The following is a 20,652-nucleotide window of genomic DNA, read 5'->3' on the forward strand; positions in this document are numbered from 1 at the left end:
AACTAGTGGATCTCTGGGACAATATTGACGGTGCAGTGTGAACTCGGTCTTTGAGACTTGCACAAATCAATCGGAAGTGACAGCAAGGGACTCAGGGTTACAAAGGACATGTCCTCAAACAAGAATTTGTCAGCATTCTGCATTTCATTGGGTGTGTGCGCGTGTGTGTGTGAAGCCGGAGTGAGCAAGTCACTTCTGATGCTCTGCGTGGGCAAAAGTGACTGTTCACGGGTGAGCACGGTGGAGTGAAGTTGCTCTTTTCATTTCCCATCCCCGTTGCTGTGTTGACAGCAAAATCAAAGATACTAAAGTTGGCAACATTAACGTGCATTTATGACACACCTTTAACATAATAAACAATCCTAAAGGTGTTTTACTGGAGCCTAAACAAACAAAGAGCGGGCATTAGGACAGGTGGCCAAAAGCTTGGGTCAATAAGGTAGATACGAAGAAGGGTCTTGGAGGAGTGAGTCGACACCATTTCAAAAGAGGGACAGCGGAGTTCATCCTGGCATCCTGGGCTAATTTTATTCCTCAACCACCATCGCCAAAACAGATCATCTGCTCACTATCACACTGCCATTTGTGGGTGCTTGCTGTGCACAAATTGGTCACATACGTTTCTAAACAATACAACGTCATAATTGAGTGAATATTATGGGCGGGATTTTCTAATAATGGGGCTATGTCCCCACGCTGGCGTGAAAACCGGCACCAACCACTCCGGCGTAAACGGCCCCAGAAAGTGAGGAATTCTCCCATTCCTAGGGGGCTAGGTTGGCCCCGGAGTGGTCCCCGCAGCTCCAGCCAGCGGCAAACGTCCCACGTGACTCCCCGCAACGGTCGGTGTATTTCCGCGCATGCGCGGGGGTTCCCTTCCCTGCACCGGCCCCGGGCAATATGGCAGAGCCCTAGAGGGGCCCGGTGCGCAGTAAAGTAGGCCCCCACGGAACCAGCCCGCCTGCCGATCGGTAGGCCCTGATCGCGGGCCAGGCTATCGTGGGTTAGGCCACCGTGCCCCCCCCCCCCCCACCAGGGTCAGATCCCCACACCCCCCCTCCAGGACGGCCCCCGCATACTCACCTTCCAGGTCCCACCGTGTGGGATCAGAGTAATCCATGCCGGCGGGACTGGGCCAAACACGTCGGCCACTCCGCCCATCGGGGCCCGGAGAATCGCCGGGGGGGGGGGCGCTGTCAACGGCCCCCAACCGGCGTGGCGGCGATCCCGTGGGCGCCCGAAAATCGGCGCCGGAGAATGGGGAAGCCGGCGTTGGGGCTCGATTCTCGCCCCCCGCCCCAGGGATTCTCCGACCCCGGCCTATTATTTAATTGACTGCGAAGTGCTTGGAGATATCCTGAGGTCATGAATCCAGGCACTATATAAATGCAGGCTCTTTCTCATCTTTGACGTTGAACAGTACTATTTTTAATGGAATCCTCATTCTCCAAGGCATTTACGAAACATTTCACCCACGACCTCTACATGAGCAAACATTGCCTCTCGCATATGTACATTTCAACTGATAAAAGCAGGGTGACCAGTGGGGAAAATTCAACACAGCCCAACATCTGCAGTTGTGGGAATGACTTGAGTCGAGCTGCTCAGCAAACTCCGAACCTCACCTGTGCGAAAAGGGACTAAACGATGTGCCACAGCTGGGGCGGCCTGCTCGGGATGGAAAAGTTGGAGCGTTTGCCACAATTGGCCACAATCTGAGCAATCAAAGTCCTGCTGTTACGGCAGCATCTACGATTCAACATACCGAGGGCATTATCGTGCTCCTCCCATTATTACCAGGATGTAAATGGGGAGAAATCTTATCAAACCCCAAATGATAGCGGAAAAATTGTTGAATTTTTTAGAAAATTGAACAATTGCTGGATCTTATTGTAAGGTGCACTAAATTATTTCAACGATGGCTTTTCTGATTTCCATTCAAGGGAGTTTAAAAAAAAAAAAACTTTTTAAAAATTCAAACCCGACCCTGGTTCGATTCCCGGCTTGGGTCACTGTCTGTGCGGATTCTGCACACTCTCCCCGTGTCTGCGTGGGTTTCCTCCGGGTGCTCCGGTTTCCTCCCACAAGTCCCGAAAGACGTGCTTGTTCGGTGAATTGGACATTCTGAATTCTCCCTCACTGTGCCCGAACAGGCGCCGGAGTGTGGCGACCAGGGGATTTTCACAGTAACTTCATTGCTGTGTTAATGTAAGCCTACGTGTGACACTAATAAAGATTATGAAAGTCTGTTAAAAAATATAAAAGTGCTCAAAGGTTGACTCTAGTTCTAACTTGATGATCAAAAAGGCTTCCGATTAATCCACAACTCCGCCCAACATAGATCTGGAAACAAATTGCACCTTGTGTTTGGGTGAAACAGATTGACCCCAATGTTCAATTAAATAAGCATTGATTTGCTGTGAACCACAAAATTCAAGAGGGCGAATCTTTGAATTCAGGATGATGAATCCGTAGTCATGGGGAGGCGGTGATTCAAGGGTAATTAAGGATGAGCAACAAATGCTGGCCCAAGCCAGCGACGCCCACATCCCAAGAACGAATAAAAAAAATATATTTGTTGCAGTAATATTATAAAAACCCTGGTTTACGATAAATACAGGCAGTAAGTATGTCTGCTGAAGCAGTGATTAAGGGGTTGTAAAAGTGAGCTAATCATTGGTTTTAATCATTTATTTGTTTACAGAGGTGACCAATGGAACATTGTTTTCATTTTGATTTTGGAGGATCCCTGGGCTGTAGATAATTTCTGAGGGATGGTGCTTAGTCCTGGATAAACAAGTCATGGGACATCTTAGTGGGAGGAGACCAAAGAACGCCTTATGATGTACTGAAGGGGTGGAGCCAGGCCTATCTGTAGTTTTGCAGTTTGCCATAAGATTTTAGTCTGGCAAGGCAGGGCTTCAGCTGGCTCCTGGAAGCTTCTCTCCAAGGTCTTTGCACAGAGAGACAACTTTGTACAGAGAAATGCAAGTAAACCTGATTGTGAACTTTATTTATCAGTGGTTTTTGAGCTACATTGGTTTGCTTCATTGGAATAATTGCAAGTGCAGAGAGCAAGTTAAAGTTTTTCATTTTACTTAAGACTGGTTTAAACTGTTACTTTTTTGCTCATGTGATTGATTCAGTGTTCAAATTAAAGTTTGTTTTAACATAAATGATACATATTGGTCAGTGTTATCACTCCTGGAGCGAAGTAACCTTTCATCATTGTTTACCAGTTGCAAATTGTTGGGTTTCTTGTCCAGGATCCTAACAAAACCTCCTGTGGATTACCACATACCATTCCCCCGATGAATCAGTACTCCTTCACACTGAACATCACTTTGAGGAAGCACCAAAGGGTGGCAAGGGCGCAGAACGTACTCTGGGTGGGGACTTCAATGTCCATCGCCAAGATTGGCTCAGTCGACCACAGTCCTCAGGGACTGCAGCGGTTCGAGAAGGCAGCTCACCACCACCTTCTGAATGGCAACTAGGGATGGGCAATAAATGCTGGCCTAGCCAGCGACGCCCACATCCTGTACATGAAGAAAAGAAAATGAGCCAAGCATCCGCACGAAAGGAGGCTTTTCAGCCCATCATTCCCATACTGCTTCTGTGCAAAGAGCTATCCAATTAGACCCAACCAACTGCTCTTCATCTGTAGCCCTGCGAGTTCTTTTCCCCATATAAATAAAACAGGAGCACGACATAATGTAACAGGTACTCATCTTTCTCCAAAGGTCCAGGGGCTCCCAATTAATACTTCAGAACAATAATTTGCTGCCATCAGTAAAATTATCTTTTTTCCGTATTTAATTTTGTGCGAAACGCACGCGACATTAGCAAGGGTAAAAAACAGAGCTAGCTGTTTTCTGACGGTACTGAACACTCCATAAAGAGAGTAATTCCAAACCAGTTTAGAATGACTTATTTTCTTTCACTTTCTCCCATTCTTCAATACAATACCAAATAGTAGAGGACTTGGAGCTGCTGTTAAGGCATGCATTCCTCGTGCATTGACACTGGTTGTTAGTAAGAAAGGCGCACAGGCACCAGCATTGACTACCTGGGTGATCTCAGCTACTGCTTCACCTACCTTCTGGACGGTTGTTGTTGCTGGTTTTGGTGCAGGAGAGGCCCTGAAAAATACAAGAAAAGTCATGATCAGGTACTACTGGGGAATGACAGGAACGGTGACCACAAAACTCACTTTACATTCCGCCACACAAGTGCAATGACCATCTCCGACAAGAGAGGATCTAACCACCTCGCCTTGACATTCAATGGCATTACCATCGCTGGAGCCCCCACAAACAACATCCTGAGGGCTACCATTGATCAGAAACTGAACTGGACTAGCCGTATTAATACTGTGGTTACCAGAGCAGGTCAAAGTCTAGGAATCCTACGTCAAGTAACTCACCTCCTGAACCCTCCAAAGCCTGTCCAACATCTACAAGGTACAGGTTTGGAGTACGATGGAATATTCTCCACTTGGCTGGATGAGTGCAACTCCAATAACACTCAAGAAGCTCAACACCATCCAGGACAAAGCAGCCCGCTTGATTGCTTCGCCTTCCACAAACATTCAAACCCTCCACCACCGACAAACAGCCAGGTGTACCATGTACAATATGCACTGCAGGAACTCGCCAAGGTTCCTTAGGCAGCACCTTTCAAACCCCCATGACCACTACCATCTAGAAGGACAAGAGCAGCAGATACCTGGGAACACCCACCACCTGGAGGTTCCCCTCCAAGTCACTCACCATCCTGACTTGGAAATATATCGCCGTTCCTTCACTGTCGCTGGGTCAAAATCCTGGAACCCCCTTGCTAACAGCACTGAGGGTGTACCTACACCTTAGGGACTGCAGCAGTTCAAGAAGGCAGCTCACCACCACCTTTGGAAGGGCAACAAGGGATAGGCAATAATTGCTGGCCTAAGCAGCAACGTCCACATCCCAAAAATTACATTTTAAAAAACTTTTGCAAATTCCAATAGGAATAAATCCATATCAAGAGCATTTGATTGAACTGCTTACTAAATATTCTGCAAATGAAACAGGATCGGATGATGAGATCGAGTCCCAATTTATTGCTCCTTGACTTTTGAAATATTTCCTAGCTCCGTCATGACATTAAAAATTACTTGCATTTCTATAGCACCATGCACAACCTCATGGCGTCCCCCAGTGTTTCACAGTCTTTTTCATGTTGGTAAATTTAGCTGCCAATTTGCACACTGCAAGCTCCCACAGACAGTCAACATTGATCAAACCTGTTTCAGTGATGTTGGTTGTAGAGTAGAGTACCCAATTATTATTTTTTTTAATTAAGGTGCAATTTAGCGTGGCCAATCCACCTACCCTGCACATCTTTGGGTTGTGGGGGTGAAAGCCCGCAGGCACGGGGAGAATGTGCAAACTCCACACGGACAGTGACCCGGGGCCGGAATCAAACCCGGTCCTCGGCGTCGTGAGGCAGCGGGGCTAACCACTGCGCCACCTTGCTGCCCAGCTGCAGAATAAATATTGCCCAGGACATCGGGGAGTTCTCCCTCCATTTTTTATTCGAAGTTGAAATGCCAACTGAGGGAGCCACATTTTCCCACAAAGAGAACGGCGAGGAGAATACGTGAAAAAAAGAGTTTATGTTACTTCACATCCTAACTTTCTGTGGGCGAGTTTCAAACTGGTTGGTGTCAGCCATTGTGGATGCACGCTTTCCGCATAATGGAAGGCGTTTGCGGTCTGACAAGATTTTGTACTGACAGTACCTCAACCATCGTTAACTGCTTCAAACTAATAGTTCATTTATTGGAAGGTTCTGTTTACAAATGTTAGCCACGGATATTGAAGTGAACAGGGATCCATTTAGTTTAATAGATAAATTAAATAAAATTTGCAAGGTTCACTCTGGCGATGCCATTTTTTCCCAAAACAGATTTTATTCAAAAAAAATATATTAACCTTCTCACTAAGAGTCCACAGTTGTCTATTTATAAAATACATCTCTAATACCATACAATGGAGACTTTCTTTTTCCTTTTTCTTCTGCACCGATCCTCTGAAAGAGCAATGTAACTAGGCCCACACCCCAACCCAATAATCCCACCTAATATTTTGGACACTGAGGGGCAATTTTCTCACAGCCAATCCACCTAACCTAAACATCTTTGGACTGTGGGAGGAAACCGGAGCACCCGGAGGAAACCCACGCAGACACGGGGAGAACGTGCAGACTCCACACAGACAGTCACCCGAGGCTGGAATTGAATCTAGGTCCCTGAAATGGTGAGGCAGCAGTACTAACCACTGAGCTACCGTGCCGCCTTTTCAATTTAGTCTTTAATGAAATGTGGGCGTCACTGTGTAAGGTCAACACATGTTGCACATTCTTTTATTAAAAAGGTTTTTATTCTCCATTTTCACATTTTCCTTTACAATTTACACCCCACCCACAAACAGTAAACGGTAACAAATACAAAATCAATCCCCTTCACAATACCAACGATCCCATCCTCCCACCACCCCAAACAACGGCCCACCTGTCAATACATGCATCCAATAAAACAAACCCTCCCACGGTGGCAACAAAAAACAAAGGAGAAAAAGAAAAAGGAGTCCGGGACCGCCCATGGTCACCATTGACCTATAGAGTCCACTCCCCCTACCCCCCCCTACGCTCAACACCATCCAACCTCTGAAAGAGTACCATACATGATACCCAAGAGTTGTACACCCCCCCCCCCCCCCCCCAGTCTCCAACTCCTCCCATCCACTGCCTCGTGTAAAACCCCTATGTTGCCCATTCTTTATTGTCCTTGAGCTGAGTGGCTTGCAGAGGGGCAGTTAACAGTCAATCACATTACCGTGAATCTGGGAGTCACATATCGGCCAGACCCGGTAAGGGCTGCAGATTTCCTGCCCTATAGTGTATGAGTGAACCAGACGCATTTTTACAACAGCTGATGATAGATTCATGGTCACCATTACTGAGACTAGCTTTTTTATTTTAAAAAAAAACAATCTAAACTCCACCACCTGCCTTGGTGGGGTTTGAACCCATGCCCCAGGCTGGGCCTTCTGGATTAGTCCAACGCCATTACCACTGCACCACCGCCTCTCCGACGTGACACTGCTGCAGCACAGGAGGCAGCCTTTCGGCCCATCGCACCGGTGCCAGCTCTTTGAAAGAGTTGTCCAAATGGTCCCACTCCTCCAGTTCTAACCCCACCCAGCGTCACTTATGTTTCAGGAACTGCAAGTGGGAACCTTTCCAATTTGTAACCAAAGTGAAAATTTATTTAAAGACAAACAGAAAATACCAATCATGTCTCATCAAGGCCAACATGCTTTTTTTTTCAAATAAAGAAAAACACTCAGAAAGATAGAGTTAAAAGGTCAGACGAATGACTCATTTCTAACTGCGCCTTCATATCTTGTCACCATGTTGCGGCCACGCAGCCCTGGCCAACGTCAAACAAGTCCTATTGGAGGATATTCAATCAGGCGGAGTTTCCATTTTGTGAATTATTTTGATGGACAGAGTGATCGCATAGATTGGAGAGACTTGGAGCCTAATTTCATAATGCAGAAGTTATGCCCAAAATACCACACCTTTGCAGCTGTGTAATTAATTGGTTTGCACCATACTGATGTATCTGGGTGCAAATGCAGAGTGAAGTTTAGGTCATGGCTACATCCTTTAGTGCTGTGCAATTGTTTCTAGGTGAAGCAGAGACTACCTTGATGTTCTTTTGTGTGTCTGTGGGCTATCAGCAGCAATACCGGGAGAATATGCAGTAAACCTACGCTGAATAGCATTTCTGTTCTTCACTCAGCCAAATTAAACGTGTTTGAACTCGGAGAAGCTGCACTGATCATTGTATGATATTTGCATAATGGCATTACCTCACAGATCGCTAGTGTGGGCCACTGTGCAGAGTAAAAAAAGTAGCCTGCCCTGAACACACCTCGTTAATAATGCTCCTTTAGTTTGTTGGCCTCCATGCCTCCTCGCATCATTCTTGCATACACAACAGGCGCTATCACAGGTACAGTAAACCACACCTCCCCGAAGGCACGGTCTGTTAGAATGATCCCACAGGAGAAAGTATGAACATGGTGACGTGGTGGCACAGTGGTTAGCACTGCTGCCTCACAGCGCCAGGGACCGGGGTTCAATTCTGGCCTCGGACGATTCTCTGTGTGGAGTTTGCACTTTCTCCCCGTGTCTGCGTGGGTTTCTTCTGGGTACTCCGGTTTCCTCCCACAGTCCAAAGATGTGCAGGTTAGATGGATTGGGTACGATCAAAGCGCGCGGGGTTGCAGGAACAGGGTGGGGGTAGAGTGCTCGTTCTGAGGGTCGGTGCAGACTGGATGGGCCGAATGGCACTGTCGGGATTCTATGTATTTATAAGGTGCCCACAAACTCTGGACTTCCCAAAGTGCTCACCAGCCAATGAATTACTCTCCAAATGTATTAACTGTGGTAATGTCAGAAGTTTGGCTGTTAATTTAGCGCACTGCATGGTACCACTGATATCAATGTAATAAATGAGCAGATAATGGGTTTTAGTGAATGGTGGAGGGTTATACTCAATACAAGAATTCCATGAAGGACTCAGAAATAACTCTTTACGCAAAGAGTAGTGAGGCCGTGGAATGCCCTACCTGCAACAGTAGTGAATTCGCCAACATTGAGGGCATTTAAAAGTTTATTGGATAAACATATGGATGATAATGGCATAGTGTAGGTTAGATGGCTTTTGTTTCGGTGCAACATCGTGGGCCGAAGGGCCTGTACTGCGCTGTATCGTTCTATGTTCTAAGACTGTAAAACTGAACAAAAAATAAACTTTGATTTACATAGTTCCTTCATGACCACAAAGAGTTAATTAATTTCTTTTTGACTATGATTTTGTAAGCAAACAGTGTACAGCAGCATTATTGGTAAACTCGGTACTTAAAAGTATCCAATCAACAGCGAACAGAAAACAAAAGAAATAGAATTGTCATCTGCGTAGCCAAGACTAGATCCAAGCGAGGAAACATGATGCTTTAATTTGTACGTAACTCTAGCCAGACCCACATCTGGTATGTTTGGTCCAGATGTGGTCACAAACACAGGACACGTTCCAGCTCTGGGAGGGGTAGAATCAAAAGCCACAGTTTGCAGCTACACTATCAGTGTCGTGAGTATTGAAAAAAGGATGGGAGAAACTATAAATGGGGCAAAGGAGAGGAGCCTCCAATAGTGAAGTTGTGCTGAAACCGAAACAGGGACTGCAGGACAAAGGGATACAAGTTCAAATTGGATCAAGGTAAGTTCCCGATTGACACGAAGATGGACTTTGAAAAGATCGAACAACAGGTGCAATAGGCTTTCAGCTAGGGTAATAGAGGCAAATCAAAAACATTCTGGATGTATTTTGGGGAAACTGTAGGATTCGGGTTCACAACTGGATGAATGAGGCATATCGTAGACTCTCTCCAGTCAAATCCAACACTGGACAATGTTAGGAAAATGTTACTTAATATTTAACATTCATACAGCATCTTTAACGTCCAGAGATGCTCCACAGAAGCAATTGTCAAAAAAGATTTGTCAGCGAGCCACACAAGGAAACATTAGCAAAGGCGAACAGAAGTTTAATCTAAGATTTTTAAGAAGCAACTTCAAGGGAGTGAAGAAAGTTAGGGAGAGAAATTCCAGAGCTAAGGAGCATGGTGGATGACAGAAATGGATGAGCTCAGAGATCCGAGGGTAGGAGGAGGAGATTACAGAGATAGGAGTGGCACGGTAGCACAGTGGTTAGCACTGTTGCTTCACAACACCAGGGACCCAGGTTCAATTCCAGGCTTGGGTCACTGTCTGTGCGGAATCTGCACGTTCTCCCCGTGTCTGCGTGGGTTTCCTCCGGGTGCTCCGGTTTCCTCCCACAAGTCCCCAAAGACGTGCTGTTCGGTGAATTGGACAGTCTGAATTCTCCCTCTGTGTACCTCAACAGGCGCCGGAGTGTGGCGACTGGGTGATTTGGGGCTGGTTTAGCACAGTGGGCTAAACAGCTGGCTTGTAATGCAGAACAATGCCAGCAGTGCGGTTTCCACTCCCATACTGGCCTCCCCGAACAGGCGCCGGAATGTGGCGACTAGGGACTTTTCACAGTCCTTCATTGAAGCCTACTTGTGACAATAAGCGATTATTTTTATTCTTATTATTTTCACAGTAACTTCATTGCAGTGTTAATGTAAGCCTACCTGTGACACTAATAAAGATTATTATTATTATTAAGAAGCTGCGAGGCCATGCAGGGCGGGGAAGAAACAGAACACTCTTCTCAAAACCCATCACGTGGGTAAGAAAGCACGACACCACCAGGTGTGTGCTATGGAAGAGTGAGTGGGTCTGGTAGAGCTTAGAATAAGCACAGTCACCCGAGGATTCAAACCACAAGAGACAGCTTGTAATGCCAACCGACTTGTTTAAAGGAGTCTCCGCCCTTTTCCATTAGTGACTCTTTGATCATAATCATTGAGCCACAATATTAAGAATCGTAGCTACGCACCCAACGTCGAGAGTTGAAACACGAGTTAGACCATAAGACGTAGGAACCAAAGTAGGCCATTCAGCCCATCGAGTCACTTCCGCCATTCAACGATGTTATGACTGATCGCATATGATCATCCCCGACTCCACTTTCCCACTTTATCCACAAAACCCTGGATTCACTAACTGGTTAAAAATCTGACTATCTTGAAAGAAAATGACATCAGTTCCATGTCAGAAAAGACCAACAAGCCTCTCATTTAAAAAAACGTTACAAAACCTCGGGAAATTACATAAAAGTACACTGATTTTACACCACAGGACAGGCCATTCGGCTCAATGGGTCTATGCTGGTGGCACGCGTAACCTCCCATCCTACATCATCACACCCTATCAGCATATCCTTCCATTTCTTTAACCCTCAGATACTTATCCAACCTCCCCTTAAATGCTTTGATACTTTTATTAAGCCAAATGATTTAAAATAAGCAGAGATGCCAAATTGTGGTTGAAAGATTCAACAAAGAGAGAATGCTAATGTATCTGGAAATGTTAAATCACTTCACATATGTTTCGGCCTTGAAGTAAACGATGCCACGAGAGTTAGTTCATCATCCATAGTGGGACGTGTTCCTGGCAAAGGTTCGAGAGATCCTAAGGCAGAGAATCCAGATATACAATTCCATCGGATCTCGACCGTGCAGAAGGGGGCCATTCAGCCCATCGAGTCTGCACCGACCCTCTGAAAGTGCACCCTACCCAGGCCCACTCCCCCGCCCTATCCCCGTAACCCTACTTAACCTTCTGACACTAAGGGGCAATAATCATGGCCAATTCACCTAACCTGCACATTTGGACTGTGGGAGGAAACCGGAGCACCCGGAGCAAATCCACGCGGACACAGAGAGAATGTGCAAACTCCACACAGTCACCTGAGGTTGGAATTGGACCCGAGACCCTGGCGCTGTAAGGCAGCAGTGCTAACCACTGTGCCACCGTGCAGCCCATTCCATGTCTTTCAGAAACGCAAGAAGTTTCGGTGTGGGTTTTAGGTTCCGACCTGGCACAGCAAACGTTTCAAACATTCCTTCAAAAAATATGGTCAAACACGTTGGGTTTTATGAGGTCTTTTGTTGGAGACAGTGGAGCTTTAAAAGGAAAAATGTCTTGCATTCTTTAAACAAATCACAAACTGTGTATCATAGGATTCCAAATTACAGTACATTAAATCTTGGAACTGTGCTCGGAATTCATTCTTTTCCAATTCCAAATCTTTTAATAGGCTGAGGAGCCAATTTTCTGCATTAGTACTGGAGAGAATCACGGGATCTTGCAACACTGAAGGCAGCCATTCAGCCCATCATGCCTGTGCTAGCTCTTTGATAGAGCGTCCAAAAATCCCATTTGCCCCCTTCATTTTCCCTGTCAATCTGCAAGTTTCTCTCTTTTAAACGTTACGACTAAATCTGTTTCCAATCCTCTCTCAAGCAGTGCATTCTAGATCACAATGATTCGCTGCTTAAAAAATAAAATGTTCTCGTGCTGCCTCCGATTCTTTGGCCAATCACCTTGAATCAGTGCCTCTGACTTTTCCGTCACTGGGAAACACATTCACATTCTGAATTCCCCCTCTGTGTACCCGTACAGGTGCCGGAGTGTGGCGACGAGGGGATTTTCACAGTAACTTCATTGCAGTGTTAATGTAAGCCTACTTGTGACAAAAATAAAGATTATTATTTTAAACGTCTAACGGCACCTTTATGAGAGAAAGCAGGGGAGCTCTTCCCACTTTCCTGGCCAATACCTATCCCTCAAACAAAACAGATGGTCTGGTCATTGTGGCGTTGCTGTTGTGGGACCATGCTGTGTGCAAATTGGTTGCCATGTTTCTGGCAACGTGACAGCGACTGCATCAAAATGTACTTCGGCTGAAAAGTGCATTAGAACATCCTGAGATTGCTGTAGAAACTCAAGTCTTTCTTTCAGAGGCTCAGTAGTAGCTGGGCCAATCCATGCTTTGTACCCAGGCATCTCGAATCCTTCGGCCACCCTTTGATGAGCAGAAATACCCTGAAATTCAAATGGCCAAACCTCCCAGCACCAGGTCAGAAACTGAGAACCACTAAACATAATAATAATAATCTTTGTTATTGTCACAAGCAGGCTTACATTAACACTGCAATGAAGTCACTGTGAAAAGCCCCTAGTCGCCACACTCCAGCGCCTCTTCGCGTACACTGAGGGAGAATTCAGAATATCCAATTCACCCAACAAGCACATCTTTCGGAACATATGGGAGGAAACCGGAGCACCCGGAGGAAACCCACGCAGACACGGGGAGAACGTGCAGACTCCGCACAGACGGTGACCCAAGCCGGGAATCGAACCTGGAACCCTGGTGCTGTGAAGCAACAGTGCTAACCACCGTGCTGCCCATCTGAAGCTTTTTCTTCAGTGGAAAATAATCCAAAATGTCTTCAGCATCTTAATAGACGATTAAAGAACATTGAGCTACAAACACAGGCTAAAAGATAAGCTTTTGCCTCCGGTGCGACACCGATAGGGTGAGAAGATAAATCAGGTATGGTGGTGCGCTACAGGGCATCAGTGACATGTTTACAAATGAGCCAGTTTCCTCTGTGTGAAACAAGATTTTGTTGTTACCCACCTCAGGCAGTTCCCAGCCTACACGAGGCACCAGTGCACAGGACCCACACCTGTCACCAGGCCGTCTGTCAATACTCAGACATAATAAGAGAACATGACAAGAACAGCGAGCTTTTTCAGTCTGGCACTTAAGAGCGTTCACAATGTGCTCAGGTTTGCTGAAAATATTCGGCAGTTCCAGGTATCGCATGGTACCTGGCAGATAGACAAAACTGTGTTGCACGAGTGTCCCATCCAGTTCCCAGAAAAATGTGACTCGATCAGCAAAGGATATGTGAATGGTGATTAACATTCCCATTTGTTCCAGTCTCGGCTGATCGCTGTGGAATTCAAACGTTTTAAGGTTTTGTAATCCAGTAGCAACAAATTCCTCTTTTGGTGGTCATTGATTCCAATTTAGGTAAAGGGAAAAAAGACCTGACCACACAGCAGCTGCCAGACAATTACAGCCGGTTCAAGTGCAATAGCTGTGGTTTTTAGCAGGATGTCAGTACATTCTAGTTAATTAACGGAACTGCAGGAAAAGTGGACGCAACGCTGCAATAAACGTGCATTGCAGGCTTGTCTCCACTCAATCCTACAGATGCCTAGACATGGATAGGTTCACCTTCCCCTTTCAGTAGCAACTGACTAACTTGGAATTACAACACCTATTCTGGACAACTGTCAGAAGCAAACCTGCCCAGGTCAGCTGTGGCTCAGGTGGTTAGCAGCCCTGCATTCCCGGAGTCAGAGGATTGCTGGTTTAAGTCCTACTTAAGCAGAACTATTTATTCTGGTATTTCAGTGCAGTACAGAGAGAGAGAATGCGCGCCCCCGGTGGAGTCTTCTTTTCGCATTGAGACATTAAAACGAGGCTCTGTCTGCACACGTGTGGATGGATAAGACCCCATGGCATTATTTCAAAAGGTCGTGGGGGGGGGGGGGGGGGGGGGTCTTCTGGATGCCCTGGACAATATTCCAACATCACCAAAAACAGGTCACAATTTCATCACAGTTTGTGAGCGAATTGACTGCCACACTTCCTACATTAAAACGGTGACTACAAGTGAAAAAAACTCCTCAGTGCCTTTGGGATGTCCTGAGGTCATGAAAAAGGGGGCTGTATGAATACTAAAGCATTCCTTTGTTACCACCCTCTGCAGTTGTACGGTTCCCATCTTTAAGTTGGTGTGAAATTTAATTCCAATGCCTCTTTTGGTCTGAGACAAGTGCCACTGAAATTTTACTGCAACACAATAGCAAGAGCAAGCCTGGAAATAGACACGTGTTTGTCTTGGACGTCTTCCTAATTGGCAGCCTTTGGTTCCCTTGTTACGATTCATAATACCTCTCCCTGTGCTCTATGGGGAAAAGGCCCTGAACTCAAAGGGCCACAGCCCACACAGAATTTGAACATGCACCAATAGGTCAGGTTTCTTTCAAACTAATCATTCCAGTAGCAAAAGTATGGTCTATTAACCTTCCCACTGTCCGGCTTAATGCTGGCAAAATGAAGTTCTGCTCACTCAATTGCATCACTGGTCTGCGCGCTCGCTTAACCATATTGAAGGGGATACGAGCAGAGATGTATTCAGTAAAGAGTGATCCACGTTGGCAGTACATTATTACCATCCTCAAATTAAACTGAAACAGCAATCTGGTCTTGTTTAAGGGTTACCAATTGTGACAGCCCATTCGGAGAGGTCTCTGCTACCTTATAAGGGAAAAAGCAATGTGTGCTTGACAAGTCATTCATTGGGATGGAAGGGAGAGGGTGTAAAGAGGAAAATGCTTTCTTGCACTTACTCTAGATTGGTCACTTCCTCTTTTGTTGCCGTTTCAGAATCCCCCTGGGTCACCGTCTGTGCGGAGTCTGCACGTTCTCCCCGTGTCTGCGTGGGTTTCCTCCGGGTGCTCCGGTTTCCTCCCACAGTCCAAAGATGTGCAGGTTAGGTGGATTGGCCATGATGAATTCCCCTTGGTGTCCAAAAAGGTTAGGAGCGGTTATTGGGCTATGGGGATAGGGTGGAAGTGAGGGCCTAAGTGGGCCAGTGCAGACTTGATGGGCCGAATGGCCCCTTTCTGCACTGTATGTTCTATGTTCACTGGAGTTCAAACAATGGCACTCGCACACCAGGCTCACAATTCCAATGCTCCCCTGCCTGTCCTCCACCTTGCACGCTCCACCAGTCTGGGCTCATCCACAACTGCGCTGTCAATGTCCTAATTCGCCCCAACTAAGGGTTGTGAATCTCTGGAATTCTCGACCCCAGAGGGTTGTGGACGCTCCATCGTTGAATACGCTTAAGGCTGGGACAGGCAGGTTTGTGGTCCCTCAGGGAATTGATGGATATGGGAAGCAGGGCTGGAAAGTGGGGTTGAAGCCTGAGGCGATGAACATATGGTAGTGCCAGCTCCTGGAGCCATATTTCATGTGTGCTTGTGAATTCACTACCCAAACTGCTCCGCCTATTAGTTCTTTGGGATATTGAAGATCATGAAAAGTGCCAAATGGGCGTAAATCTCTCTTTCCATGTACAGTGCAGTCAAAGGGGTGCACTGTGCTCGCTTTCCAGGAATAAAGCAGGTGCGAGAGGGCCCAATTTCAGGGACTGATGTTCTGTGGCCCATCTGTGGGTTGGGCATTTTCAGAGATCTTTGTCGGGCACCAGGTATAGTCAATACTAGAATTTGAGACTTGGGTATGTCTGACTTTAATGGGATGTCTGTCCATGGTAATCTGAGAAAACCTGTTAGTGGGTCAAACAACTGAAGACCAGTGGGGAATATTTAAAGAAACATTTGACGAGATAAAGAGCGAGTATATACCCCTGAGAGGAAAAGGCTCCACTTCACACAAAAACTACCATGGACAACTAAAGAGGTTAGGGACTGCAGAGAACTAAAAGAAAGGGCTTACAAAAATGCAAAACATAGCACAGATCCGGACGAATGGGATAGATACAAAGACCAGCAAAGAGTCACAAAGCAGTTTAGAAGAGTGACTAAAAGGGATTATGAAAGGAAACTTGCAAGGGCCATCAAAATCAGTAAGAAGAAATGTTTTAGTTGTATAAAGGGAAAGTGGGTGGTCAAGAGCATTGTAGGCCCACTGAAAGCTGAAAGTGGAGATGTTGTCATCGATAATGGGGAAATGGCAGACATGCTGAATAATTACTTTGCCTCAGTATTTACAGTTGAAAAGGAGGACAACTTGCCAGAAGTCCCGAAAAAAATAATAGTGAAAGAGGTCAAGGACATAATACAATTACAGCGTCAGTAACTAGGAAATTAATGGAACTAAAGAGTGACAAATCCCCAGGACCAGACGGTTTCCATCCGAGGGTGCGAAAGGAAGTAGGGGAGCACATTGTAGATTTCTGAACTATCATCTTCCAGAGTTCCCTAGATTCAGGAGTAATCCCCAAATTGTACATGTCACTCCGCTTTTTAAGAAGGGCGAAAGGGGGAAACCAGGGATATACAGACTGGTTAGCCGAATATCTGTGGTGGGGAAATTACCGAAGTCTATAATCAGGGGTGGGGTAACTGAACACCTCGTAAAATGTTGGTCAATCAGGGAGAGGCAGCATGGATTCGTGAAGGGAAGATCATGCCTGACTAATCCTACTGAACTTACTGAAGAAGTGACTATGGTAGTGGACAGGGGAATGTCTATGAATGTTTTTATATGGACTTCCAGAAGGCATTTGATAAAGTCCCACACAAGAGACTGTTAACGAAGGTGGTAGCCGTCGGAGTTGAAGGCAAATTATTGACATGGTTAGGAAATTGGTTGAGTGGGGATAATGGGTAGTTACTCATTGGCAGAAGGTGGCTAGTGGTGTACCACAGGGATCTGTGTTGTGGCCTCAATTATTCACATCATTCATTAATTACTTGGATGATGACTAGAAAGTCATATATCCAAATTTGCTGATGATACAAAGTTAGACGGCATTGTAGACAAACTAGATGGTAGCATAAAATTGTAAGGAGATATTGACAGATTAGGTGAATGGGCAAAATAGTGGCAGATGTAATTCAATGTAAGCAAGTGTGAGGTTATCCATTTTGGACCAGAAAAGAATAGAGCAGATTATTTTCTAAATGGAAAGAGGTTAGGTACAGTGGCTGTCCAAAGAGATTTGGGGGTTCAGGTGCACAGGTCCTTAAATTGCCAGGAACAAGTGCAGAAAATAATCAAAATGGCTAATGGACTGCTAGCCTTTATATCTCGTAGATGGGAGAATAAAGACACAGGGGTTATGCTGCAGCAATACAAAACCCTGGTTAGACCACACTGGAGTCGCTGTGTGCAGTTCTGGGCACAACACGTTAGGAAGGATATTTTGGCCTTGGAGGGAGCGCAATGTGGGTGAATTGAAATGGCACGCAACCGGAAGATCGGGGTCATGCTTGCAGACTGAGCGATGTTGTTCCGCAAAACTGTCACCCAGTCTTCATTTGACCTCCGCAATGTAGAGGAGACGGCCTTGTGAGCAGCGAATACTTATACTGTAAGTTGCTGCTTCACCTGGGAAGAGTGCGTCAAATTCCTCACTCTCTTCAGATCCGAGGAAGAGTCACACTGGGCTCGAAACATTAACTGGGTTCCTTGCTCCAAAGATGCTCCCAGACCTGCTGAGTTTTATCCAGGACTTTCAAATTTTATTTCAGGTCTCCAGCATCCGCTGTATTTTGCTTTTAGACAACCACCGGAGGCTCTTTGGCCCATCAAGCCGGTGCTGGCTCTTTGGTAAAGCTATCCAATTATTTCTACCCCGAATAAATCACAAATGACAGGAATGCGCAAGGCAATTTGTCTGGATTCAGGGATTGTGTTACAGTTTTGAAATAACAATAATAGCGACGGAAAAAGGCTTCTAGTCTGTAAATGTCTGGAAGGGCCAAGTCACAGAGGAATCTATTATCATTGGCAAGTTAGGGAAAAACAACCTCTCTGTTCAAACTCTTTCGATTGTGGTGGTCATTTTTCAACCATTACCAGGATTTGAACTTATATCGGTACTCTGGCTGACCTGCGTATTACTCATTAAATATGTCACCGCAAAAACAAAGACAGCCGGAATAGATCCGGATGATTGATGAACAGGAGCAATTATCAGGACCGTTGATCTCACAGCTCAGTCTTAACTCCGAGACAAATGAATTCCAAGGTCACTGGGTCTCAAGATAGCCTGGAATTACATCCCAAAGTCAGTTAAACGCCATGTGAGAGGGTGAGAAGAATCTGCATTTATATAGCGCCTTTCAATCCCACAGGACATCCTTCCAGTACGTTGCAGCCAGTGAAGTATTATTGAACATAGAACATACAGTGCAGAAGGAGGCCATTCAGCCAATCGAGTCTGCACCGACCCACTTAAGCCCTCACTTCCACCCTATCCCCGTAACCCAATAACTCCTCCTAGCCTTTTTGGACACTAAGGGCAATTTGGCATGGCCAATCCACCTAACCTGCACATTTTTGGACTGTGGGAGGAAACCGGAGCACCCGGAGGGAACCTACGCAGACACGGGGAAAATGTGCAGACTCCGCACAGACAGTGACCCAGCAGGGAATCGAATCTGGGACCCTGGCGCTGTGAAGCCACAGTGCTAACAACTACTCGACCGTGCTGCCCAATTGAAGCACAGTCACTGTTCCCCAACATGGAGAAATGCGATAGCCAATTTGTGCACAGCAGGGTCCCACAAACAGCAAGGAGAAAAATGATCTCTTCATTTTCAAAGAGGTGATGTTGGTTGAGAGATGAATGTTGGCCAAGGCAGTGAGAGATCATCTCTGCTCTTTGAATACAGTCATGTGATCATTAGTCTCCACCCCGAGGGGGAGACGGAACCTTGGTTTCCCTTCTCACCCTTCTCCGACTCTCACCGAGCTGAATGCCGACATTTTGTGTTCAAATTCCTTCTTGGTAGATGTGAGAATGATACCTTGGAGGCAAAGCTGACACCTGCCCTCGGAAGCGGCCAAGCCCCAGACTTACATGTTCGGTTTCCTTTTTTCTTCTTTTTTTTGATATAAATTTAACTACCCAATTCTTTTTTTCTCCCAATTATTATTTTCAAAGTTTTTCCAATTAAGGGGCAATTTAGCGTGGCCAATCCACCTACCCTGTATATCTTTGGGTTGTGGGGGTAAGTACCATGCAGACACGGGGAGAATGTGCAAACTCCCCACGGACAGTGACCAGGGGCCGGGATCCTCGGCACTGTGAGGCAGCAGTGCTAACCATTGCACCACCGCACCATCATGTTACGTTTCTAATAGAGGGACTCGCACTTACAAAAGAGACACGACACAGGTGGGAACTTATTGGACCGAACACCATTGATTCGTCCAACGAAAACCATTCTGTAAACTGGTTTTCCTGCCATCTGAAGTAAGCATGAAGAAAAACCATCATCTCTAAACGGGGAATAATGGTGAAGTGAATATATATCATAATTGTTCTTTTTTTAAAAAAAACAGCTTGATAAAAAGGCTTGACATCACCGTGTGTCTTTCATCATCTGAGGACATCCTCAAGTGCTTTCCGGCCAATTAAGTACTTTTTGAATTATAGTCATTTTTGCAATGTACGAAACGACACAGTCAACTTGCACACAGCTAGTTCCTACAACCAGTAATGTGTTAATGATCAGGTAATGATCTGCCCTTGCAGGTGTCAATTGAGGGGTATGTCGTGTTGTTCACCCTGGGGTAACACGGATTGCACACAATGCAATTAACTGATCAAGTATGCACCAATATGAGATTTATTGAACTCTAGTAACAAAACACACAGCTGCCTGTGGATTGACTCTCGACTACCCTAAGTAAACTAAAGCTAACTATCTAGACCAGGCTAGTAGGAGGTGTTGAATGATTTGTACACCCGGACTATCACTATAGCTATCACCAGTGGAAAGAGGCGGAGTGCTGCTGCCTCCTGTGTTTTATAGGTGGAAGCCCCCGCTCTGGTGTCCCGTCTTGTGATTGGCCGTGTCCTATTCTGTATATTGATTGGCTCACCTGGTTGCATGTCACTGCCTACCTTTACCTCATGATGTGCATGGGTGCATATTACGACAGGGTAAACATTGGTCTGGCCAAAGTGGGGTCTTAAACATTCACCTGAGAGAGAGTCGCAGGACCTTGGCTTAACATCTCACCCAAAGGACCGCACCTCCATCACGGGAGGCAGCTCCTTGGCAGTACATTGGGACGCCAGCCTCGATCTCCGAGTGTGTTTGAACACACAAGCTCCTGATTCCGAGGCAAGAGAGCTACGAACGGAGCCAAAGGTAATATCTGACATGTTCCCCAGCCTTTTGGGTGTAAATGTATTGAGTTAAAGCCAGAGGATTTAAAGGGAGGTTTGGGGGCACGGTGGGTGGAGGCCCCAGGCCCTGCCTCTGAGCCAGAAGCTGTGGGTT

General features: G+C 46.0%; 1 protein-coding gene across 7 annotated transcripts in view; it reads right to left on the reverse strand.

Moving 5' to 3' along the window:
• The window catches only part of LOC140408302 (PDZ and LIM domain protein 5-like), a 328,382-nt gene that overhangs the window by 136,480 nt on the left and 171,250 nt on the right, over window positions 1-20,652 (reverse strand). For all 7 annotated transcript variants that reach the window (XM_072495316.1, XM_072495317.1, XM_072495314.1 and 4 more), the window contains exon 4: window positions 4,100-4,142. In XM_072495316.1, coding sequence (XP_072351417.1) covers window positions 4,100-4,142 — 43 coding nt within the window. The remainder of the gene's footprint in view (window positions 1-4,099; window positions 4,143-20,652) is intronic.

This window comes from Scyliorhinus torazame, chromosome 3, assembly GCF_047496885.1.
Source record: "Scyliorhinus torazame isolate Kashiwa2021f chromosome 3, sScyTor2.1, whole genome shotgun sequence".
NCBI classification, from domain to species: domain Eukaryota; kingdom Metazoa; phylum Chordata; class Chondrichthyes; order Carcharhiniformes; family Scyliorhinidae; genus Scyliorhinus; species Scyliorhinus torazame.